The following is a 20,659-nucleotide window of genomic DNA, read 5'->3' on the forward strand; positions in this document are numbered from 1 at the left end:
TGAAATTTTGGGCGTATGAATAGATTGAATTGAAGAGAATGGTAATGTGAAATTACCATGTGAACCCATCGTGATTATAATATTGGTTCATTGGTGTCTACACCCACCTTAGGTAAGATATGGATGGGTTAGTGTAAACCTGTCACCAATAATTATTAGATAATCACTTTCCCATTAGATAATTATTTAAAAAGGGATAGATATATATATATATCACTTTCCCATATAAAACTCATAAGTTTACACGATATACATGTAATATGGTGCAAGCCCGTATAGTAAAGTATTTTTCAAAAAATATAAGGCTTACCCCATAGGATGATCCAAGCAAACCATTTGATGGGCCGCATATTTACCCCAAAAATCATTTTCATTGGATGACCCGAACCCTTAGATCTATAGAGGTTTCCACAGTATGCAGTTCCACTATAGATTGTAGGGCTAGGATCCAAGAATTTATTTATTTTTTAGATATTTAAGTCCTTTGGTTGAAAAATGTGATTGAACAGGCCGGCCCTGCCCGGCACGGCGGGCCACAGGCCGTGGGCCGTGCCGTGCTCGCCTTGGAGAAAATCGGCCTGGCACGGCACGGCCCGTGAACCCTTCCGTGCCATGCCCGGCCCGTGAGCCCTTCCAGGCCTGACTTTTCCATGCCGTGCCGTCCCGGCCCGGCACCGCCCGTTTGCCACCTTGAATCACACACAAAGTCACCCTAGCTCACACACCCGGACCGATGGACAACAAGCATATTTATGTCTTTTTCCATTACGACAAACCTCCATTACGACAAACCTCCATGGTCAATGATTTAAAAATTAACCTGATTAGTAATTTTAAACAAGATTTTGAATTTAAATAGTAAAAATACAAATAAAAGAAGTATAGTTTGCAGAAAAGAAAAAATTAAAAAAATAACTAAAATAGTTCCTCAAGTAGAAGTCAATAGGTAGAGTCTGGGAAAAAGGACCAAAGAAAAAATTCCATCCGGCTCTCCTCCTCCTCCTTATTTACAGATACAGTCTGCAATTCCAGAAGACAAAAAAAATAAAAAATCCCAATGGAAAGCATAAAACCCTCCTCTCCTCCCTTCCTCCTCTTCTTCCTCCTCCTCCTTTCTACTTCTTCCTCTTCTTCCATCTCTCCTCCATCTCCATCCCACAAACCAGTCTGCATAATCGGCAGTGGAATCGGTGGGTCATCCCTAGCCCACTTCCTCAAAACATACTCCATTTCCCACCCAAATTCCACCCTCTTCAACCACATCACAATCTTCGAAAAAAACTCCATCGTCGGTGGCCGGACGGCCACAGTATCCCTAGCCGGAGATACCTTCGAAGCCGGAGCCTCTATCATTCACCCCAAAAACCTTCACGCCCTTAAATTTGCATCCTCTCTTAACCTCTCAATTCGAACCCAAAAGGATGATGATGATGATGATGATTCTTTTGCCATTTGGGATGGGACCCACTTTGTCTTTAAAACCCTTCCTTCTCAAAATTCCAAAATCCCCCTTTATCCAAAAATCGTTAATTTTCTTAATTCCCTCCTTTTATTTCGTCGGTATGGGTTTTCTCTGATTCGGATGCAGCGTTTTGTTAAGGTTTTTCTCTTTATGTCAATCTCCTCCAATTGGGTTTTCTTTTTCTTCTCTTTTTGTGTTGTTTGATTAGTCAATTTTTTTTTCCTATTTGGATTTCTCAATTCTGGGTTTTTAGATTTTGTTAGGAACCTTCCTAAATTATTTTTAGTTCATATTTTATGAGTTTCCAAACTATAAGGGTACTGCTGTGATTGTTTGATTCAGGAAATAATTATAAGCTGTAATTGCTTGATTTAGTGAGTAATTATGTGGTTGAATTGAGGAGTTAATCAGGGTAGAATTAGTATAAAGAATGGCTTGACTGTAAAAGAAAGATCATAGAAAATTTTCAATATCAGTTGGGGGTTTGGGTTTCCTCGAATTAACCTGGCTTCTTTTTCTATTCTTCTTCTATCATCTCTTTATTTTTATTCTATAAAGTGGCGCTTCATCATTTTTATTTTTTTTTTATTTCCCACTTTTCGATTTATTGCCCTTTCTAGGTTTTTAGATTTGCCTTTTTGTTTTGCAGAAATTGGTGGACAATTTTTTGCGTTTCTACATGAGCCACGAATCTCGGCCTGTTTTTACTACGGTGGAGGAGATGCTGAAATGGGCGGACTTATATGGGCTGACCCAACGAACTTTGCAGGATGAATTGGCTGCTGCCGGGTTATCTCAGAGACTCATATCGGAGCTCATCACTGTAAGCTTTCTTGTTTTATTGGTGTTAAAATTATAAGTGATTAAATAACACCAACTCTAACAGCTTAAGCTTTTTGACTAATTGGTTGTTTGACATGGTATCAGAGCTATTGCCTCACCACTGGTCCCGTGTTCGAAACCAAACAACTCCTGGATATTAAAAATCCACATGTATGGCCAACCCAAAAGAAGGGCCACACATGAGGGGGAGTGTTGTATAAATGATTAAATAACAGCATCTCTATCAGCTTAAGCTTTTGGAGTAATTGGTTGTTTCACATCTTTATTCCTTACCTAGCCTTGTCTTTCTTTGGTTCCTGCTATTTGCTTGATAGATTTATGGGACTGAAAGGCATGAATAAGTCATTGTCGTTTTTAGTAGTTTATCCCATCCACCCATTTCAAATAAGCACTATTATTTGCTGGGCTTGTGAGGGGTGTGTGATTGAAGGCCATAATTTGTTTTTTTTTCAGTTTAGCGTACATGGGTCTTCTTTCTTTTATAGATAAGATAGTTTATTTGTTCTGGCATTGTTTACAAATGTAAGATAGAGAAAATGATCCGTGGAAACTAGCAACCTATGCAGATGACCAGCATGATAATACAAGAGAACATATGTAGGTCATAGGACTCATAACAATTTATGTGTACTTGTAGGAAATGTTTAATCATTGCTATGATCTCTAATTGTCATGAAATCTTTGCCAAAAACTTCACCTAAGTTTGTGGTGTTAAGCTTTTAATAGGGGTGAGAAACCAAACTTTTTGTTTATTTGAAAGGATAACTTTATTAGATGAAAAGATAACTTTATTAGATAAAATAGGAATTTACAAGATTGTATCTTCGGTCGACATCGACCCATGTACAATATTTGCACTTCTTGGAACATGATAGCTCTCTTCTACCGCTCCGCTCATATTTTTCTTTTATCTCGTTTATATATTGATTGAGACTCCACAGACCTCCCTCATCTTCTTTCAACCAGGAAATGCCATTAGACGACTCACCCTCAACCAATGATCTACCCCTAGTTCTGTCCTAAACAGTTGCAATCCTGTTAGAAGTATGCCTCTGTTGAATCTGTTTGTTCGACTGGACCCAAGTAGGCTAGAAGAATATCTCAATTCACATATCTAAAAATTCCTGCTAGTTCTGGGTTTCTGAGGCAGCAACCTTCAATTTTGAGCTTAGTTGTGTTTGGGGGAGGGCTTTTCCATCGGGCCTGATCTTCCTTTTTGGACCCCTTCCAATTAATATCTCCTTCTAGCATCTAAGTAATATCTCTTGGGAGTAGTATCCTACTGCCTCTTTCCTGCAGAACATCCATTTAGCTAATGTTACTCACGTTTTTTTTTTTTTTTTTTTTTTTTTTGAAGGTGATTTGAATTGTGAAAGTAAGAATTTACAAGAGAAGGACGAATGTCCCTACAACCAGTAAGAACGCCAGAAAAATACAAAAGAAATTACACTACGGTAATGGTTGCTTATAATCAGGCCCGAACATAAGATTCCTTCTTTAGCGAAAGTGTCTGCCTCATTGTTAGCCACTCAAAACTGATGGTGCAAAGACGGATTGATAAGATAACATAGATCAACTATCTCCAGGGTGGTTTTTAATGGTACTTCGGTGGGTCCATGGAGATCCGCTCCTATCATCCTTGAGATTATGGATCTTTGTACTTCTATCAAGCCTTACTCGCAGTACCACTGGAGATCGTCAAACAAAGAAGCAGTTGTGTTGGCTAAACAAGGCATTAGTCGGGATGGTCTAGTGATTAGCCACCAATATCCTATTGGTTAATGTCTCGTGTTCTCTTTCTGCTGAGGCCCTCTTGGTTGGAGTCTTGTTACCTTTTGCATGACTTTTAAGTACCTCTAGTGACATGGGGGTCAGAAGGATCTGTTTTCCTTTATGTACAAAGCGATAGGCATTGGCTCGTGCGCTATACTATACATATTGGTCGTACATTCAAGGATGACCCAATAATACGTGTCACTTTCATCGAATGACGTCACACCAAATAGAATCTTGGTATTATCAAGCCATGCACTTTGTTATGGCCGTGGATGCGGTTGGACAGTGAGTTGTAGTCGATCAACAATAGCTTGTGAAATGACGTTCATGCTACTACCTTTGTTGACGATGAGCTTTCAATACTTATCTCTGCTTTGACCAAGTACTGGAAGATGGTAGTACGGAGCTAATCCTCTTTCAGATCTTATTTAGATGTCTTTAAGATACACCGACTGTGCCAAAAAGCAAACTATTGATCTTCTGAGGGTGTATCCTCATAAAAAAGCAAGCTTTCTTTTTGAGTAAGAATTTCGTCAAGAGCAAGGTTTTAAATTTCGATTTCGGTCACCATAGAAACGGAAATGTTTCGGTTTCGGTTGGAAATTTCGGCAGAAATCCTCTAAAATAAAGGAAATGCTAGAATAAGCACAAATACACACTTAGAAACCATCATATAAGCAAGACAACCATCCATAACAGTTTGAAAACATCAAACTCCTAGTGACATTCATTGTTACACATGTTGATAATCTGGTTTAGAGGCCCTATTAGCATCGATGGGTCTCCTGGGTTTGCATCGCCTTGGGATGTGAATCGTCTAGTGAGCAGTGTTCTCAGGCTCTTCTTAACCTTGATGGTTGTGAGGGTAGCATCCTCCAAGTTCACGACGCGAAAAGTGGCCATCTCCTTTCAGATCTCGGCTCACAATCTATCATTGAAATGATAAAGTAATGTGTAATTGTTTCAGAAACATCACACCTCATGGTCAGCTCATCAAACTTACTTGCCTATTCAAGTCGGATTACAATATTAGAGGTTTACCATCTGGTAATAGAACTCCTCGCAGAAGTTAGCAGAAAGGTACTTCTCTTTCAATCGTTTTTCAGCTCGTGCCATTGAAACTTTGAAGATAGGGGTGGGTCCCACTGCGTCCGCTTATTTTCTAAATTTCTCTACCATGTCCTGGCGTGGAAAACCAATTTCTGACCCCTTGGTCCTCTGCCATGTCGTACCACTCAAAGAATCATCCATGGTAGCAAGCCAATGATTGAATGCTTTAGGGTTTGTATCAATGCCAAAGTCAAGTGCTTCCTTGCAAAATCTCCTAGTAATGTCATCCATTTGTTCTCCATAACTGCATTCATTCCAATCCCAATGATCTTGCGCCTCATTGCCGTAGGCAGTGGTTGGAGTGGGGCTCAGGCTTACTACTTGTGTGGCTTTAGGGTTGATCTGTTGATGGAATCCCCCTAGATTCTGGTCCAACTCAATTGTTGCTCAATGATTAGTCTCTCAACGATGTTCTGATACATCTTGAATAGATCTTGATTGGAGGGTGGTTCTTGTTGGTAAGTCCTACCACTGGTCCACTTCTAGTGGCCACGGTAGAACATAGGCTCTGTAACGTAGGTCAGCCAACTGGGAGGGCTTTCTTGATGGTTAAATCTAATATTAGACGATAATAGATTAGAGAATAGGGTGAATAAGGTCTGTACATAAAGTTCAGGGACCGGTAATGGGTGTAGAGGAGACTGAAATTGCTTAAAATAATTTATAGCAGGTCTGGGAATTTTCTGCAGTAGTGGATTTAGAACTGGTTGGGTTTTAGGATTGATTTGGTATAAGAATTACAGGGTTTAGGCCGTAATAGGAGTGTGTATGGAGTAGGGACTGTTTTGTAGGGTGGATGGTTTGCAGTGTGCCAGTATGTTGAGATGGCTGTTTACTGGTGATGTTCTGGTCCACTGCAGGAATGTGGAATTAATTATAGAAACATGTTGCAACAGGAAGAAAACTAATCTTAATTACCATTCAAAAAAAAAAAAAAACTAATCTTAATTTGAAAACATGTTGCAACAAGAAGGAAACTGATCCTACGTGATGTCATTATTATGTCATGCATATGTAACTGGGTCAAAAATGAATAAGCCAATATTGATATTGGTACCCAAGACACAATATGAGACCTATTTAAATTGACAAGGGGCCCCATTTCAGGGATCTTTCCAAACAGAAGCTCCTCAACCTTCATCTTCACATCAGATTACTACTGAAAGCCCAGAACTTGTCCCTTTGGTGGTGCTGGCATCTTTAGGTCTTTTTTGATAGGTTTTTAATGGCTGTTGATTCCTAGCACTGATGCTAGAGCCTGTTCTTACGTCTTGAAGGAGGTTTTGGGTGAGGATGTGGATTGAGAGAGGTTCCTAGAATGCCATTGGGCGGCTAGGAAGTAAAATGTTGGGTTATAGCAGCTACAACTAGCGCGTATTCTTAATAATGTAGATCTTTGTAGGGCTGGAGACATTTTTTCTCACGCCACAATGAGTTGGCAGTTTCTGCAGTTCTTATTATTATTTTTCATTTGTGGATATCTAATGGGCTTTTTTTATCATCTCAGAAAAGAGGCAATACAATTTTTTGAAAAATCCTTCACTTTTTGTTGATTTTGTTTCAAAGATTCTGTTTATTTGAACAGGTTAGCAACTTGTATGGGAATGTGCAAATCTTCATTGAGTAGGGTTCTATTTCTGCAGGTAATCACAAGAATCAACTATGGTCAGAATGTGACCATCAGTGGACTGGGTGGTGCCGTTTCCTTAGCAGGCTCTGACCCAGGATTATGGTCTGTTGAAGGAGGGAATTGGCAGATTGCTGCCGGGTTGATCCGTCGTACAAATGTTTCATTGCATCTCCATGAAGAGATAATATCGATCTCCTATGTTGGAGGCTCTTATGAGCTCAATTCAACCAAAGGAAATTCTTACAGTTGTGATGTGACTATAGTTGCTACGCCACTAGATGAGCTGAACATCAGATTCTCCCCGCCAATTTCAATTCCTAAGAGGAAGTTACAACATACGCACGCAACATTCGTGAGGGGCCTCTGGAATCCTGTGAGTATGCTTGCAGTTTTTTTCCAGAGTTTCCTTCCATATACGTGTTTTCGTGATCAATACATCATGATTTCCTTTGTTGTGTTGCCTTGGCCCTTGTCTTTTTCTGCATTCCTCTGCTTTGTGTTTCTCAACCAATGTGTAATTTATGATTTCCAATGGGCCATTCTCTTGAGTGATTAATTTGCTCCAGATAGGTGGAGAAGGAAGAAGACAAGAGAAGAAATAGGTTGAATAAGATACCTTAAAAAAAAAAGGTTGAAGACAATAAGTAGGGACAAGATGACAATGGCAGTGCAGGTCAACAATTTAATCATATTATGAAAATCTCAGATTACCCTTGAGATTTCAATATCCCCAAAAATCTGGGTTAAAATAATCCCTTGCTCTCCACCCTTCCCTTCCCTTCTCCTCTCTGCCGTATCCGGGGTTATTTAATCGCTCAAGAGACCAGGCCCAATAAAACCAAATAAATCCTCATGGCATATTGTTTAGCTTAATCCCTTCAAGCAAGAAAATATTTTTTGGATACTTCCCACATAAGATTCATTAAGGGTCTGTTTGGATGCTCATAACAGAGGAAAAGAATATAGATTCCCATTTCTCTACTTCACTTTTCTCTTGATTCGAGAGGAAATCAAACGTCCAAAACGGCTTGCATTTGGAAATTTTACAGCAGACAAGTTCTGCCATGTGAATAGTAAATGGCAACAAAATCATCCTAGTAAATGGAAAATGTGATCTTTTACTTTAATTTTCCCACTTTTGGTGCATCCAAACTGACCATTAACGCGAATGTGTTGCTTTCAGGCATATTTTGGGCTCAACTCTGTGTCGGAAATTCCCGAACTTGTGGGCACAATTGAAGCACCTGATATTCCATTTTCCAGTATCTCTATTCTAAAGAAATACAGTGAAGAGGATATGGCTTACAAGGTATTCTCTCGTGCCCCGATGCCAGAAGAGCTACTGGATCTCATCTTCAGGTGAATTCTACATTTTCATGTCCTATCTAGACTGGGACAACAACAGTGTACTTAGTTATTATCGTCAAGGAGTTTATACAGATTATCAAATGCTAACATTTTTTTGTGTTTATCAACAGTGTAAGGAAGGAGACTGTCAGGATAAATTGGGCTGCTTATCCTCATTATGAGGCTCCAGAAGTGTTTGCACCATTTGTGTTGGATGGGCTGCATCTATATTACATAAATTCCTTCGAGAATGCGGCTAGTAGTATCGAGTGTAGTGCAGTTGCAGCTGAAAATGTGGCCAGGCTTATCTTATCAAGGCTCTCTTCTGGGTCTCCTTCAGATTTACCAAACCTGAGGAAATCTGCTACAGATGAAGGTGCACATTTTGATCTATGAGGGAGTGTGAACATGGGTTTTTCCTCTCAATCCAGTTGGGGTTGAATCAGATGAGAAGTCGCTGTAATGAGCATTTACTGGGTCGAAATTGAGTTGATTCTTTCCATCGCCAGTCATTTGCAGATTTGATGGTGTTTTTCACTTCAATTGGTGTAATTCAACGACATTCTGGAGTTAGAACTCGAAGAATTTTGATGTGTGGATGTTCTTGTTTCTTAAAATGGAGGGAGGTGCTGGGCTCTTCTTGTAGCATTATTGAGTAATGACCTCACTAGTGTATGATGATAACTCAGAGAAAAACAGGAGGGCTTATTGTATCAATAAAATTAAAATCCATGTTCTAATGCATTGCATTTCTACTATTTCTACCATTCATGCCTTTTGTGTTAGATAAAGTAAATTAAAGCCCAACGAGCCAAATCATAATAAGTTGAGTCGACTCTACTTGATTGAAATCGAGCAAAGTCTTGGAACTCAGAGGCTCTGGGGAAGTCGGAATAGGAGAGCACTCATCTTGGGGTGGGCTTACTACTTAGATGCTTTCAACAGTTATGCACTCCGCACTTGGCTACCCAGAGTTTTCCGTGGGCACGATAACTGGTACACCAGAGGTGCGTCGAGTCGATGAGTTGTTACTATAAAAATGTATAGGAAATGTATACAAATTTATTAAACTTAGGTATTTCTGCAGAAAATTTCCATTGAGTTTTTATCAAGTCATGAATTAATAAATCGAGTTGACTTTGCTGGGACACACTTTTCAGTCTAATCAAGTTTTTAAACTATGTTTTCAAGAGTGATTTTCATAATTAGTGTCCATAACATAGTTCAAAAACCTGACTTTACTCAAAAGTGGGTTGAGTTGGATCAAGTTTCAAATTTTTAGGTTGTGCATTGGTTTTTCACTTTCTTTTTCCCTGCTTATCAAGTTGTTAGGATAGAATTCGTTTTATTTGTGAGTCAATAAATCCATTTGGGTTCCACATCAGCAAAATCTCTTGTTTGGTTCCCAACGTAGCATCGAAATCCCTTGAGACTACCAGACAAATTTCATAGTAATTATTGCATGTCTAGTGGCGTGGCGTCCATGTCCCCTCCTTATACCTTCTAAGCCAAATTTCTCAAAAAACGTGGGATTTGGCTTCGAGAATTTTGCTTCTCTCTCTCCTCTCTCTCTCTCTCTCTCTCTCTCTCTCTCTCTTCTCTTTTCCCTCTTTTCTCTTTCTATATTGGTAATGATATCCCCTCCTAATACCCCACAAGGTTGGCAACCAAACATTACTTGTGACTATTCTACGAGGTAAACTATAGGTGAATCAAATGTTTGTCTTCTCCATATTGACTACTTATACCATGAGAAATTATACATGTAAAGGTAGTACGATTGAAGTACGGCCCTTGATGTTTGATCCAACAGCAGCTCCTCAAAAAGTGAGCTGTTTTTGGATCAAATATCAAGAATGGGATAATGAGTAAGTGTTCATACTGCCCTTCATCATATAGTTTCTCCTTATACCACTAATCTACAAGCTAACTACCTGCAGCTAGGGTTGCGACTTGGGTGTTGTTGATTAGACTCTGCTTTTGGCTCATATGATTAGACTCTGCTTTTGGATGTTGTTGATTCAGTTTTTGTTTTGTTTTTGTTGGTAGCACGATGATAAGATCCCAATTGAATAAACTGAGAATACTCCTCCAATAATCATGCATGGATCCTCCCTTGTTTTTTATCACATGATTTTACACTAATTGGATTACAACAAAAACATCTCTAACAGAATTTGTTTTTCTTTTCATGATTTAGAGGCAAATGATATGATTATGATTATTTTAGACAGATATTATCATAAATTGAAGGTCCATCTAAGTAAAAATTGAATAGGAGATAGGATCAGTTCAGGTAAGAAATTTTTGAAAATTTTCCTTTAAAATTCTTGCAATCCAAACAGGGCCTATGTGGTTGGGGTTGATAAATTGGGAGGGTTTGCATTAGAAATTACATGTTGAATTACAGGGTTAAGTCTCTGAGATGAAAATTTCAAATGGTTCTAGTCGAAATTTAGTGGAAATGATCTCACTTTTGCTGGTTCTGTTTTACTGTTGAATTTCGATGGGTATTCTAATGTTAACAGTGCTTTTGCTCATTGCGTGTCAGATGAGCCACATCATTGTTTTTTATGTTTTTTTAAGATAACAACTTTCATTAATAGATGGAAATCTGAGAGACAAGTGGAGAAACGAGGTGTCCCAATACAGAAATTACAGGCAGAATAAACAACTCAGTAATGATTGCCTGTATCCCAAATCCCACATAGGAAAGAAAACGTACAGAGACCACTGTCATTGACATGATCACTTGTGTTGATTCATAATAATTTGCCCTTTTTTTTTTCTTTTATTCATAATCGATGATGAATGAGTAAGTGTAGAAGTGGATGTGTTCCCACTAAGCAAATGGTGTAGTGATTCCAGTCTAAATGACACCGCCTCGATGAAGCTTGAATTAGGTTGCATGTTATGCTAGCTCAATAGTTAATTAAACTTAGGTGAGGCTCAATTTCATTCATTCAATGACACCACCAAGCTAAATTTGCCATTTGTTAACTTGATAACACACCCAGAAATTCCTGGCTGTAGTGAAATGAGTGATTCTGCTTGGTAAAAAGGTTAGCACGCTATGTAAAGGACAAGATAAGAGTGTAATTAAAATCTCTCTTCAATGAAACGATGATTAACATCAACTTCTTTTTGCATGCTTCTGAAATACATTATGGATATTGATATTGTTATCTCACATTATAGCAGCATGAAGGTGGATGCATATCCCAAGCTTAATCCATAGAGCATAAATTCTTAGAACCTTATTTTGTGCAGACGACATGGTGCAATAATTGTCTTGAGAAACAATGGCTTGTTTCTTGTTTCTCATAGGGGCACAGACGTGTGAAGAAACATATAATAGCTTGTATAAAGGGAATGAATCAGAAAAATCATGTTGGGCAATTTATGTAGATCATTAATAATATGCAATTCATATTGATCTCATTAGGGATAACATCCACCGACTAGAAAGTCACTACACCACCACTTGAAATGCATATCTAGAAAATCTACTTGTTTCTAATATTTGTTAGAAGACAACACTATCGCTTTGCAATGACAAAATCAATGGAAATAAGAAGAATTACACGTATCTATATGATTCACTTCCACACTATGCCCATCGGGAAGACATTTAGAGAGTATGTGCGTGGGATAAGAAGATTGGAATAGGAATAAATATTTCCATCAGTTTAACTAGAATAAATTGGGCAATACCTTATTTTTTATACTGACACATTCTGGTGACATTTTAACCAAGACACCCACACAAAAAGGTATATAGTAGCATTGGATGCAAGACAACCACGCAAAAAGGTATATAGTAGAATATTTGGTCTTTCTTTTGTATTTTTACCGTAGAATTCATACCTCACAACACCAATCCATATACCTCGATGAGAGCTTCATTCTGAAGTCACGTCTGAACTGGGTCTCAAAAGAGGAACATACAATAATGAGGGTCAACAAAAACAATAGATTACTTAAAGAAAAGAACAATAAGATCGAGAAAACAGGAGGGTTGGTTGTCATTTTCAGGTGAAAGCTTGTAGCTGAACAAAGAATAACATGTACTATCAACTAATTTAAAGACCTTTACAACTTAAATTAAAAATTGCTCCGAGTTCTCCTAAAACTATAATAACATTAATTGTCAACTTTTAGCGTAAACCAAATAAGGGACACTATAACTCAATTTAAAATAGTATTCATGCTTTTCAAATGAGATCTAACTTAACACCTACCTCAACAAGCGTTTGATGTTCCCTACATAATTACATATCCCTACTACTGTTATATCTGTTATCAAGACCCTACCCCGGTTATTGTTGCCTTTGTGTTTTACTGCCATGATCCCTTAACAACCAACTAATAATTTAGTTGGGCAATGGGATCGGGGTTTCGAATCTAAGTATTTGATTAAATGTATGCTTACAAGAATTTGAGTTCTGGTTCATGTCTTTACCAAGTCATTTATTAGAACAATTGTAGTTGTGAAGTTCCACGGTTCCACCCATCCTTAAAAAGCATTTGTCAATTGTCACATCATTGAAGAGGCACAGTATAAAGGCTTTGACAACGAGGAGGCTTAGGGAAATTAAGTAGAGCTTATAATACAATCAAGCTTAGAAGCACGAAGCGGGGGCGGGGGCGGGGGCGGGAGCGGGAGCGGGAGCGGGGGCGGGGAAGTGTGAGGTCTAGAAGAGTCTAAGTTTGGGAGCGCCATGGGAGTGTGTATGTAATATTTTCTTTATATATCTTTCAAACTTCTAGTACACAAAAAATAATAGTTTCTAACCATTTTGATATGTATCTTTCAAAATTTAAGTACATCTTAAAGCTAGTTTCTAACCATCTTCATTCGTGTGCACTCGTTGCTCGTGCCTTTTGAAGATGCACAAGCCTTTGTGCTTGTTCCAATGAAGTACTTTGAAGAGTTGGAGGAGTTTGATGTAAGGAAGTTGGTGGTGGTGGGACTTATAGAGTAATAGAAGCATGCTGGGAGCGTCATTAGAGCTGTTCCCGTCTCTCTGGGTCACGCTCCCTGGAAGCTCCTTCCTAAGGAACACCGAATCGAGGTTCCAAGGTGGGAGCGGCACCCCGAGAGAAGGTTCCTGCTTCTAAGCATTCAAGTCATGTTTGAAATAGTCTCTGCAACCAAATTGTTCATCGGTACCCTATATAACACACATAGACAAACCCACAGCTTCTAATCATATTAAGCACCTCAACCTTTTATCAGATCTACAAAATCATTCTTTTATTTCCAAAAAAAAAAAAAAAAATTGGACCAAATCTCCTTTCTTAAACTCCAAACTGGTCTTGCTGATTTTCCTCTGGACCTAGATCTTCTAATCTTGTTAGGCTGTTAGCTGATCCACTTTTTCAAAACTCTCTGCGTCAATCGTCGACTCGTTTGAGTCATCTCCCTTTTAGGTCGAGTTATGGTTTGAGTCCGCATTTTCCCCTACGAAGTCAATCAAAACTCATTTGATTCTCCCAAGTTATTACCATGTTAATTGAGTAATCGAACACACCGCCCTGAGTTGAAGTCAACTAGGATTTCTTTGCCAGCATTTTGGCGCACATATGTGTTTTGAAATAATAAGCTGATCTTGCATCTGAATCTCCTGAATCTCCTCCTAGGCTGCCAGACTTTCATCTCCATGAGATTCTCTAATCCTCCCTAAATCTCCAATGCGGTTTACCCAGTAAGGTGCTACTAACTTCCCTAAGCTTCCTAATCTTCAATATTCCTTTGTATTTGTAAAAAGGTACAACTCCCATCTCACTAGGTGAAACTTATTCTCATAGTCCTTACAGTGAAAATCCATTTGACTCCTTTCTACCTGTCCTGAGTGCCCTTGGGATCTGCAAAAGAAAAAGTTGTAATTAGAGATGCTAGCAAGGATTTCTTTGATGAGCACGATTGTCTCTGCCTCCCTTCTTAAAATCAAACAAACTGGCTCTTCCATGGGGCAAGGGTTCTTTGAAATCCGTCTTTCCACCACTATGTTCGTAAATATACTTTTGGATTTACTTATGTATGGAGGAATCCACATCAATCACTAGCAATGACTCCTTAGTCATGCTTATAGTCATTTGGCCTCTAAGCGTATGCATTTTGATAGTAAACTGAAACATGGAGAAGGATCGGATCCTCTTGGTGTGTGCTCTTTGAGTTCACGAGTGGTCCCTTCAGGGAATATTCACGGGGATGGAGAAGTGAGCCAGCCAAACACAACCATGCATTCAGATTTGTGTGCTGTAATATCTTCATGTTTGTAATAATATTTTCTTGGACGGCAGCATTAGCACCTTGATTTCTATGGTCTTGTTTTGTATGTTGTATTGGTGATTATGATAGGCATGGCTATTTGAATAATGTAAGTAAAGGTCTTATACCACAACATCTGAGATGAAACTATTCAGGTGTAAAATTTGTTCCAGAATTGTGACTAACCAGGAAGGGAAGGCCAAATCAAAGGCAATACACATTGAACTAATGGGAAAGCGTCGGGAGATTCACATTGGAATCCATCTTGTCTTTTTTGTCTAAGCACTCAGTGTTTTTTGTTTAATGATGGCAATAGCATTAAAAGGCCAAAAGGCAGAACGAAAGCACTCAGAGTTATTTCCTACTAAAATCTCATCTCTAATGTTGTTTCTATGGCAATTGATTTCTTTTTTTCTCCATCTCTATGCATATTTTCAGCCATATACAATTAATTGGTCTTTAATCTTAGTTGGCTGGACAAGTAACTCTGGGTAACGTACTTTTGTCCTGAATAATGGTTGCACGAGACATTTTTGTAGACATTTTCTCAGCCACGTATAATTGACTGGCCTTTAACCCAAATTGGCTTGACAAGTAACTGGACTTTGTCTACCATACTTCAGACCTGAATATGCAGATTGAATACACGGAGGACTTCTTTGACATTATTTTTGTTCTTTTTGCCATAAGCATGTGCAAAATACTTGGTTGTATTTATAATCAAAAAGTGCTTGCTTGAATTGGAATTTATAAAATCCCCATAAAGATTTAGGAGTATCATGCAATGTAAGAATCATAGGATAGAAGTTATGGATCTGGAAATCGTCCGTGAATTATTGGTATTAGATCCATAGCCTATTTACTTAACCGTTTATGGTTTTTTTTTTTATTTGGAATATCTTCTATGGCTGAGGGCAGCTGTGAATTATTGATATTAGATCCATAGCCTATTTACTTAACCGTTTCTAGTTTTTTTTTTTTATTGAGTTGAAGTGTTTCTATTTCAGCCTTAATTGGATTTCCTCCAGCAAAGCTATGAAAGGAGGGAAATTAGAGAGTTATCATCAGTGAGCTGAGAAAGAGTCAGGAATAATTTCGATCGTCATTGTTAAAATATGGCTGAGGGCAGCTTTCTTTTATGTTACATCATATATGATTCCCTTGTTTTTGTTTTCCAATGAACTGTTCCAGCTAGATGCAGTGATTGAAGCTGAGAAGCAAGCTGCAAGGGACTTGATTCGAGAGAAGAAGAAAGACAGGGCCTTACTTGCATTGAAGAAGAAGAAAACCCAGGAAGAATTATTGAAGCAAGTTGATACTTGGCTCATTAATGTTGAGCAACAAGTATGTAATTCCATAGCAACAGAGAAATACATCTTTCAATTTCGTTTCTCTTTTCTCTATTTTCAAGAGTAAATTGTGGCTACATTTATTAGAGATACTCTATGATTTGGCCGACACTTCGAATTAATTGCCGACTCACGTGTCCAACAGTGTCCGACACGACACCCGTGTCCACACGTGTCGACACTCCTTTTGACACTTTTACTTGTATTGCTTAAGTGTTAGACTTAATGTGGGTGTGTAGACATGTTTTTGTAATGTGTTAAGTGTGACATTCTGTTTTTTTTATTGAATATTGTGTTTAACTCATTTAGACAACGCGTATCCATGTCGAAACTGGACACACAAATCCATATCCACAAATCATGATTACATATACTTTCTATTTTAGCCGTGTCCCCGTTTCTAAAGCTTAGGGGTTTGCCGTGTCCGACACTCCGTGTCCGTGTCGACACGCGACACTCATGCCCGTGTCCACAAATCATAGGAGATACTCTTCTTTTAATAGGTCTTTTATCTTTAAGTTTTACATTGGAAATAAGATATCATGGTGCTCTAATCTGGAATGTGTTTTAGTTGGCAGATATTGAATTGGCAGGCAGGCAGAAGGCTGTTTTTGAGAGCCTGAAGACAGGGAATATTTGCTATTAAAGCTATACAGAGTGAGATTAATTTGGAGGATGTGCAAAAGCTGACGGATGATACAGCTGAGGCTAAAGCTTATCAAGATGTAATTTTCATTTCAATTGTTTTTTTCTCCTTGATGTTATTGTTAGTTAAATAAGCAATCTAAGTTGTGTTATTTTTTTTTAAATGAAGCAAATTAAGTTGTTCCGAGCATAAACTTTTGTAGTTGTGTTCTTTCTCTTCAAGAAAGTAAGAGAAGCATGCGATGATTTATTAGAAAAAGGGGGCAAAGCCCAGGGATCGAGATGGTCAAAACACATCACGATAAAAGGAAAATACAAAGAGAAAAATCAAGGCAAAACAGAGCCTCAAGGAGGGAGAAAGTAAAAACAACTCCAAACTAAGTCTCTCCACCGCAGTCCGGTGAGTCGGTCGGCCTTGCTAGCAGCCGGTCGGTGAACATGCCGAAAGATCATGGGCTGACCCTCAATACAGGCTAAATTTTCTTATTTTTCTGAGTCAAGTATTCAAGAGATACAAACTAATTCAGGGTTAATATATCATTATTTATGCTTCTGGAAATGATTGTACACCACTCTCTTCTTTGAGTTCTATCCCTACTCTCATAAAATTATTGCCCTGGATGAATAGATGATATTAGATTTTTCAGGTAACTGCCATGACAATGTATATATAAATATATACATATATATAATGAGAGAACATTTCCTACACACTTGTGTAGGTAAGTTACCTACGCACTACCTTAAAATACAGTGGGGGCCCACATTGTTTGGGTGATCCAAACAATTCATTTGAATGGTCCTCACATAGATAGGGTGTCCACAAAAAATCAGATCCATAGGATCATCCTAACCATTCAAACTATGGAGGCAAAAAATGGACTAATTTGTGAAGGTTTATACACGTCCATTTTACCTCCACAAATCGTAGGGTTGGGATGATCCTATGGATCTGATTTTTTGTGGACACCCTATCTATGTGAGGACCATTCAAATGAATTGTTTGGATCACCCAAATAATGTGGGCCCCACTGTATTTTAAGGTAGTGCGTAGGTAACTTACCTACACAAGCGTGTAGGAAATGTTCTCTCATATATAATTGGTATATGTACTGATTATGTGTCTTTTGTTTGGACGATGCCTATATAGTGGTTATATATAACTGTATATTGTATATGTAGTTAAGCTACTGATGGTGGCACTACCATGTTTTAATAATTGCACAAATTCGTGCTGTATTTTCTTTTTTAAACAACTGTCAAAGGTTATTACAGTCCCCAAAACGCTCTCAAAAGCCAATTAAAAAAGAAAAGACAAGCCAGGTTTGAGAAAATATACTGCTTTTTATCCCATTGGCCTATGAGATCCTATGCAGCACTGCAGTGTAAAATTTCTGGAATTCCACACATGAATCATTATTTTGAACATCGTGTCTCGGTCAAGAAGATTTTGGTTAGAACAAGAAGATTATGATTAGAAATACTTTTGGTAGAAATACTTTTGGTGTCACCACTTAAAAGAAAAAGTACTTCTGGCCATGTGGCGTTTTTTTGGTGGACTTGGTTTTTTCAATTGATAGGCGCTGTTTCAATTCTAGGAGCGGAATTTTGTTATAGTCATTAAAAAAAATCTAGCAACAGACAGAATCTGTGTATCTGGAGATCACTGGACTATTTTTAACATGTACATACATTTGTTGCTTCACTTCTAGTTGCACGTTGATTCTGTATGTATGTGTTAGGATCTCGTGGACTGAGAAAATGGTTGTTTTTAATTTGGAATTATGGTTGACCCATTACGTCTAAAAACATTCTGGTATTGTCATCCTTCTGATACCTCTGGTTTAATCTTTATGATGTACTATTCATTCATGTTAGAAAGTACCGGGTTGCCAATGTTATTGTTAAACTATCTTTTGCTTGTGCTTATGCCTTTTCTCATTTCTGAATTATTGTTTCTAACTAGAATTTATTATCAGTTTCACTGTTAAACCTCTTCATCCTTTTGCCTTTACCATTTTTTGTTTGTAACAATAATTTAACCTCTTCATCTTTCTGCCTTTACCTTCTATGCTCCTAAAATTTTCTTGTTTCTAAACTTCAGCTCACATCTTTTTTTTTTCCTTATTCTGAAGGAAATTAATGCAATATTGGGAGAGAAGCTGTCAGCAGAAGACGAAGAGGACGTTTTAGCAGAGTTTGAGAACTTGGAAACGGAGGTATGTATATAAATAGTAGCATAGCCGGACCATATTTACCATCTCTATAAGCACATAAATGAATATGTTTAGTAGTTTAGTGGATTTGGCATTTTTAATCCATATCACTGACATTGTGTCTTGTTGAATGAATGAGAGCATAGCAAACTTCTGTAAGGTTAGGTCTTCTACCAAATTAGAGGTCTTGATGCCATCTTTCGTGAGAACATATTCAAAATTAGTTTGATGGAATAATCTTCAATCTTCATCTCTCTCTTTCATCTTCATAATTCTTTTATGCAGCCTATGTTATAATGTGTGAAAATTCTTCATAATTCTTATATGCAGCCTTATGTTATGATGTGTGAAAATTGGCTTCTCTGACTCCGATGACATTTTTGCAAGTTTTCTTCTGGATGTCATTCAATGTCAGTGAAGCCTTTTTGTTACAGAATTGGAATTCAAACTGACTATTCAGTTCTGTTTTGTGATTCTGAGTGTTCTTATGCTGTTTGGAACTGTAGACTGAAGCTTCCTTTGAAGATAAGTTTTGTTCTTTTGAGACTGTCATCAAAATATCTCATCCTGTTTCAATTATGATTGAACTTAGTCATTTTGATTTTCCTCCTGATGAATCCAGCCTGTTTCTATAGAAGTTTTGTTGTTTCATCCTGCATAGTACCGGTCTTAAACCAGTTTTCTCATTCCGATCCACTGTGTGCTTTGTTCAGCAATAAAAAAAAGAGACTATGCTATGCCTGTACCTTAGTGTGTCTGAATTTGCAGCAATAAAAAAAAGAGACTATGCTTTGTCTGTACCTTAGTGTGTCTGCATTTGCAGTGTGCATGTTTTTCTTGTATCGAATATATAAACTTTTCCTAACACCTTTCTTTCCTTTTTTAGATCACCCTTCAAGCTCTGCCAAAAGTTCCAGTCCCTCCAGTGCCATCTCCAGAGAAACCTGATGGTGAGAATATCGAGATAGTTGAAGGTGATGAAATGAATGAGGAATTGATTCTTCCTGATGTGCCAACCAAAACCCCAGTTGCAGATGGTGTTGGAGATGTTTCCAAATCATCTAGGAGAGAAAAAGGTGAGCTCACCCTGGTTGCCATTCACACACACACTGCCAATTTTGCACATTGAAATATGGTTACGCACTGATTTACTGATTTGTGCTGAAAACCACAATTTACAGTCATGGAGGAACCGTTACCTGCTTGATCGACGGAAGATTGAAGCAGGCTCAATTGCATTTGTACCTATAGCATGTAAGTGGTAACCAGTTCATTATTTTGGGAGGTCATTTGTGACTCTCTAAGTATTTGTTTACAGCTATCCTCCCCTGGACCCTAAACCCCGAAACCCTAAACCCTTGTATTACCCATCAATACTCAAACCCTAAACCATTGTATTACCTCTCCACATACTTTATCCGAAGTCATCAGCGTACAAAATACATACTTTGATCACAGATTGCGGCTCTTGGATTGGTGTTTGCAAGGCTCAAATTCTGGTTTTAGATTGTGAAAAGTTTCATTTGTTCTGCTTTAATGTTTCTGGCACACCATTCCGGCTTCTTAATCAATCAAGTACCATTTGTGTTTTATCATGTTGATTTGAAAGCGTAAGATTTCATTATGCGGCATGCTTCTCCTGGATTATTATGTGCTTTATCTAGTGCTTCTTCAGGCAATTGAATCTCTTGACAGGATCTTCCAGTTCTTATAAGAGTGGCATTAACAAAGAAGGAGTCTGAACTACCATTTTATTTGATCCCACAGGTTTCATTACTGTAAACAAATTAGACCTCAAATGAAGGGATAGGGACCCCACTTCGCATTCTGTGGGTCACAAATTTAATGCAGGTGGGTCCCATTGTTTTCCAGTGATGCTGAAACTGCAGGACCAGTTAAAATGGTAATCTGCCGACTTCTCATGTGTATTGGATATGAGAATGTTCACATCAGTGAGCTGTTTGGTGGGAGGTCTGTCATTCTTTCTTAGGTGCCTACTGGCATGTT

General features: G+C 38.2%; 1 protein-coding gene and 1 pseudogene across 2 annotated transcripts; both read left to right on the forward strand.

Moving 5' to 3' along the window:
• Positions 1 to 940: 940 nt before the first annotated feature.
• On the forward strand, positions 941 to 8,935 carry LOC143864751 (farnesylcysteine lyase-like). The gene is made up of 5 exons (XM_077375556.1): positions 941 to 1,600; positions 2,112 to 2,285; positions 6,835 to 7,194; positions 8,005 to 8,180; positions 8,300 to 8,935. Exons 1-5 carry the CDS (start codon positions 1,058 to 1,060, stop codon positions 8,562 to 8,564), a joined length of 1,518 nt encoding a protein of 505 aa, XP_077231671.1. The 5' UTR covers positions 941 to 1,057; the 3' UTR covers positions 8,565 to 8,935.
• A 6,274-nt stretch (positions 8,936 to 15,209) lies between these two features.
• On the forward strand, positions 15,210 to 20,119 carry LOC143864827 (vacuolar protein sorting-associated protein 20 homolog 1-like; annotated as a pseudogene). Its single transcript, XR_013241363.1, has 6 exons — positions 15,210 to 15,281; positions 15,634 to 15,786; positions 16,363 to 16,516; positions 18,572 to 18,655; positions 19,539 to 19,728; positions 19,834 to 20,119. The product of XR_013241363.1 is annotated as a vacuolar protein sorting-associated protein 20 homolog 1-like (transcript).
• Positions 20,120 to 20,659: the final 540 nt, after the last annotated feature.

This window comes from Tasmannia lanceolata, unplaced genomic scaffold (genome assembly GCF_043159265.1).
Source record: "Tasmannia lanceolata isolate RefF3 unplaced genomic scaffold, GAP_Taslan_0.1 ptg000054l, whole genome shotgun sequence".
Taxonomy (NCBI): Eukaryota; Viridiplantae; Streptophyta; class Magnoliopsida; order Canellales; family Winteraceae; genus Tasmannia; species Tasmannia lanceolata.

What these genes read in the sequence shown, in the direction of transcription:
- LOC143864751 (XM_077375556.1), top strand. Translation starts at nt 1,058, where the DNA reads ATGGAAAGCATAAAACCCTCCTCTCCTCCCTTCCTCCTCTTCTTCCTC. An exon ending in TCATATCGGAGCTCATCACT is followed by an intron (nt 2,286 to 6,834) that starts GTAAGCTTTCTT and finishes CTATTTCTGCAG; the next exon opens with GTAATCACAAGAATCAACTA. An exon ending in TGAGGGGCCTCTGGAATCCT is followed by an intron (nt 7,195 to 8,004) that starts GTGAGTATGCTT and finishes TGTTGCTTTCAG; the next exon opens with GCATATTTTGGGCTCAACTC.